Source organism: Leptonychotes weddellii, chromosome 5, assembly GCF_054177405.1.
Source record: "Leptonychotes weddellii isolate Sample4059 chromosome 5, ASM5417740v2, whole genome shotgun sequence".
Classification (NCBI taxonomy): domain Eukaryota; kingdom Metazoa; phylum Chordata; class Mammalia; order Carnivora; family Phocidae; genus Leptonychotes; species Leptonychotes weddellii.
In genome coordinates, this window is record NC_138373.1 from 19,396,162 (window position 1) to 19,400,694 (window position 4,533).

Below are 4,533 nucleotides of genomic sequence, written 5' to 3' on the forward strand. Positions count from 1 at the left end.
GGCATTTTGGGGTTCGGGGTGGACTTCTCTATTTCTCTGTCCCGCTTGGCGCTCAGTCTTTTGAGCTGTGTCTGTCTGCTCCCCATCCCTACAGACTACCTGATCAACGTGATGGATGCTCTGGGCCTGCAGCCATCCCGCACCCTTCAGAACATCGTGACACTCTTGAAGACCAAACCTGAGGACTACAGGCAGGTCAGCAAAGGCCTGCCCCGGCGCCTGGCCACCACAGTGGCTAACATGCGGAACGTGGACTACTGACCGCCTCCCCCCATCCCTGCACCTGGTTGAGAAGAGGCCTAGGGCTGGGGTTCATGGGTCACAGCAGCTCTCCAGAATGGATTTGCTCAAAAATTCTGCCTGGGGTTGGGAGGATTCATTTCCAAAAGACTTGGTTCATTTGTATAATCAAAAAAACGGTTGGGGGTGTTGTAAATTAGAGGCATATTATTTATTAGAGCAGAATTTTCAGATGATTTTCTAAATGATCCGATCTTGAAAAGGGAATTGATAAATACCGTGAAATGAAAGAAGGCTGTTTTCTTTCCTTTGCTCAGTGAATATTTGGGTGCCTCCCATGAGCCATGCTCCACGCACTGGGACACGGGCCGGGAAGGAGGGGGAGAATCACCAGAGAAACCAACAAAGAAGATGATGTCGGATGGTGGCATCAGGGTGGAGGGCAGCCCCCGGACCCACAGATCAGAGCCGTGCATGGCAGTGAGGGACCAGCGCGGACCAGGCCCTGGGGCACGTCCAAGGTCAGCAGCATGGAAGTAGGAAATCAGGTCAGAGGGGAGCTGGGGGCCAGATCACTGACCAGCCCGTCGGCCATGATGAGGACTCAGGCTTTTACTTTCTCTTATTTGACAGCTCACGGGATGATGTGGGCTCTATCAGGTTTTTTTGCCCGTAGCTTCTCTTATCTGTTAAGATGAACAGAATAATGTAATTTGAGTGACTCAAGCAAATAGGAGTTGAGCTTTCTCAAGATCGAGAAGTCCCACGGTCCCGGCTGTGGGCACTGACTCAGTGGCTGGAGGAGTCAGGACCAGGACCAGCCTCCCTGTGATCTTGACCTTTTCTGCGTGTGCTGGCTGCTTCCTCCCGGTGGGGTGACTCTTGCAGCTGCAGCCATCACACGGCATTCGGGGGGACGAAGGAAGAGGGGGCGCTGTCCCTTCCACCCTGCAGGCAAAAGGCTCTCCAGGGGCCCCCGTGGCTTTCTCCTCGGTCTCCCTGGCCAGTTCTTGGTCACCGGCATCCTCCCAGCTGCAAGCGAGGCTGGGAGCGTGGGGAACAGGACTGCCTCCATTTGGAGTTCTCAGCCTCCGCACTCCTGTCGTCTTCAGCAGGCTGGTCGATGGGCATTCAGTGGTATCCCTGACCTCTGTCCACTGGATGCCGGTGGCACTCCCCAGCTGGGACAGCCAGAAAGGTCTCCAGACCTTGCCCGGGGGCCAGACTCCCCTCCAGCACGGAAACCCAGGTGTAGACCAGGCAGGATTTATTGCCTGGGCCCGGCGCACTGGTGCCGTGAACAGGCTGGGTTTCTGTTAGCAAGGGAGAAGGGGGGCGCCACCGTGTCTGAAGGGTCCTTTATTGGAATTGATGTGTCTGTGTGTTCCTGCTGCTGCGTAAGCCTTACTTCTCTCTCTGATGCCTTTCAACGGCCTCAGGGATTATTCCCATCTTACACACAAAGGAACCTGAGGTGTGGGAGGTTTAGGGGCTTGCCCGGAGTCACTGGTGCCCATGGCCCCCGCGCTCCTGACCGCGGGGCGTGAGGTGAGCGCACGACACCTAATCCCGCCCCGGAGAGCCGGCTCGTGCTGGCCCTCCAGAGTGGCACTGCCGTGCCCACGGCCTCTTGGGAACCAGCCCCTGCAGGCTGCCGGGGCCGGTGTCGTGCTGGCCTTGTCATCCAGGGGTTCCCACACGTTCTGTCTCCACATCCTTGGAACCAGTTTTGCTGGCCCGAAAGAACCCGCACCAAGAAAAATATTTTGGTTTCTCATGCCGTGGATCACGGGCTGTCCCTGGCAGGGATCGAGCCTGGCTCCTGCCTTGAAGAAGTGAGAGCCGGAAACCTGGAAGGCGGAATGTGCTGTGGAAAGTGGAAACCTCTTTGGGGTGACCTTTGTGCCGGTGTCCAGGGGAGCTGTTTGATTCCTGGCTTCGCCACCTCCCGACTGTGTGACCTTGGGGAAGTCGCTTCACCTCTCTTAGCCTCATTTCCTCTTGTGAAAAACAGAAGCCACAGTGGAACCTAATCAGGGTTATTTGAAGAGCCAGTGAGGTACAGCGGGGGTCACAAGTGCCCCCTTCCCACTCCTGCTTCAAATGCCTCTCCCAGTTCAGGATGAATATGTGGCCTGGGCTGATTCAGTGACCCTCATTCTCGGGGCTTTTGCTGGGACACTGTGAGGGAGGAGCTTTCTTCCCACTCTATAGTTGCTGGGCTGAGGGAATGGAGCTTGGAGCTGTGGGGTGAAGAGCAGTACATGAAGGGAACCTATTTGAGAGGGACATCAATATGGAAGAAAAGAAAGCTCAGAGCTGGGGAAATCACCAGATCTATGAACCCCTGGATACAGCTATACCTGAAATCCCTGGACTTTTATTACAAGAACCAATGGATTCCCTTTTTTAGCTTAAGTCAGCTCGAATTAGTGTGACCAAGGAGCTGGCAAAGGGAGCTTGCTAATAACCTTTGCTCTGCCTGCCCCACAGCTTCAGATGAGACCATAAATGTGAAAGCTCTGGGCTCCTATAAGGGACTGGTATTCTTTTTTTTTTTTTTTTTAAAGATTTTATTTATTTGATAGAGACAGCCAGAGAGGGAACACAAGCAGGGGGAGTGGGAGAGGGAGAAGCAGGCTTCCTGCTGAGCAGGGAGCCCGACGCGGGGCTCGATCCCAGGATCCTGGGATCATGACCTGAGCCGAAGGCAGACGCTTAACGACTGAGCCACCCAGGCGCCCCTCTCTGGGACTGGTATTCTTGTGACCACCGGCAGCCAGGGGATGAGGCTGGAGTTTTACCTTCATCACTTACTGGAAGAGTGACCTGGAGCATATGACTTCACCTCTCTGAGTCTCAACTTACTTACCCTTAAGATGGGATGGTAATACTTCTCAGTCATTCTGAGAATTAATTGGAAAAAGACTTGCAAAGTACTTGGCCTGATAAGTGTGTGTTAAGTGTTTGATACAATGTAGCCATTGTTTGGTGATAGCAACAACTAATAATAGTGTGATGACAACTATCACTAATAATAAAAGTAGTAGTCATGGGAGTTATTGTAACCACCAAGAACTGGACTCCAGCCTGCAGACCCGCCTGACCCTGAGCTGGGAAACCCTCTTCCCCCAGGCCCTCCCCACACAATTCCTCCCAGTGCTGCCTTTGGCTGGAGTGGCACCAAGTCTGTGGCACCGCCTTCCCCCACAGGTGCCACTGTGGGCACTTAATGGGAGGCCTGCTTGTTTGCCTTTCCAGCCAAGGACCCAGGTGTTCTCTGCCAGCAGGGCTAGGCCCTCGGACATCCAGGCTCTACAGTCAGAGCTGCTTCGCTACTGGGGCAGGCAGGTGGTCAGCTCCCTGCACCTGGCAGGCCCCATTCTTCTTTGGAAACAGCTCCCTGGTCTCTCTTTGGAGAGCCATCAGGGTTCCCATACTTAGCAACTAAAACTACAGGACACTCCGTTAAATTTGAATTTCAGAAAAACAACAAATGATTTTATTAACGTAATGTGTCCCAGATACCTCTTAATTTTAAAAACATTTTTGTTTAGAGAGCAAGCGCACATGCATGCATGGGTGGGGGAGGGACAGAGAGAGAAGGAGAGAGAATCTGAAGCAGACTCCACACTGAGAGAGGAGCCCCATACAGGGCTCAGTCTCACGACTCTTAGACCATGACCTGAGCCGAAATCAAGAGTTGGTCGCTCAACCTACTGAGCCACCCAGACACCCGTCCCAAATGTTACGCAGATGTACTGATACTAAAAAATCAATTCGTTGTTTATCTGAAATTCATATTTAACTTGAGGGCCTGTATTTTATCTGGCAATGCTTGGAGCCATGTCCCTACCCCCCGGGGGCCATGTGATTCTGCTGGGGGTCACCTGGCCTCAGGTATGGGCAGGGTCTGACCAATCCAAGCAGCCTATCACACTGATTGGTTCAGAGATATGCATGTGACCCAATCAGTGACCAGTGAGAGTCAGCCTGGGAACTTGCAGAGACAACTGGGGAAGAGGTACTTCTCCTAGATGTTTGCTGAGCTGGAGACACGGTGAGTTTGGACTCACAGGCGGGCTTTCAGTGTGAGGAGAGCCCGAGGAAAGCAGAGCCCGAGAGACACTATTTGAGCTGCTTGAGATTCTTTCACTTAAGCCAGCTTGAGTCTTACTATTTGTCTCTGTCCTTGCAACCCAAAGTAGTACGGTGGATGGCACTGAGTAAGTCACAAGCCCACTTGTGCACCCGCACTCCAACTGCCCCATCCGACAAAGAACAAAGCTCAGC

At 53.2% G+C, this 4,533-nt stretch overlaps 1 protein-coding gene across 1 annotated transcript in view; it reads left to right on the forward strand.

The window, feature by feature from the left end:
• Positions 1-552, forward strand: part of COG7 (component of oligomeric golgi complex 7) — a 67,829-nt gene extending 67,277 nt beyond the window's left edge. Inside the window, exon 17 of the mRNA XM_081818870.1 lies at positions 87-552. Within this exon, the coding sequence (XP_081674996.1) occupies positions 87-261 (175 nt within the window). The 3' untranslated portion in view covers positions 262-552. The remainder of the gene's footprint in view (positions 1-86) is intronic.
• The last annotated feature ends 3,981 nt before the right edge of the window (positions 553-4,533 follow it).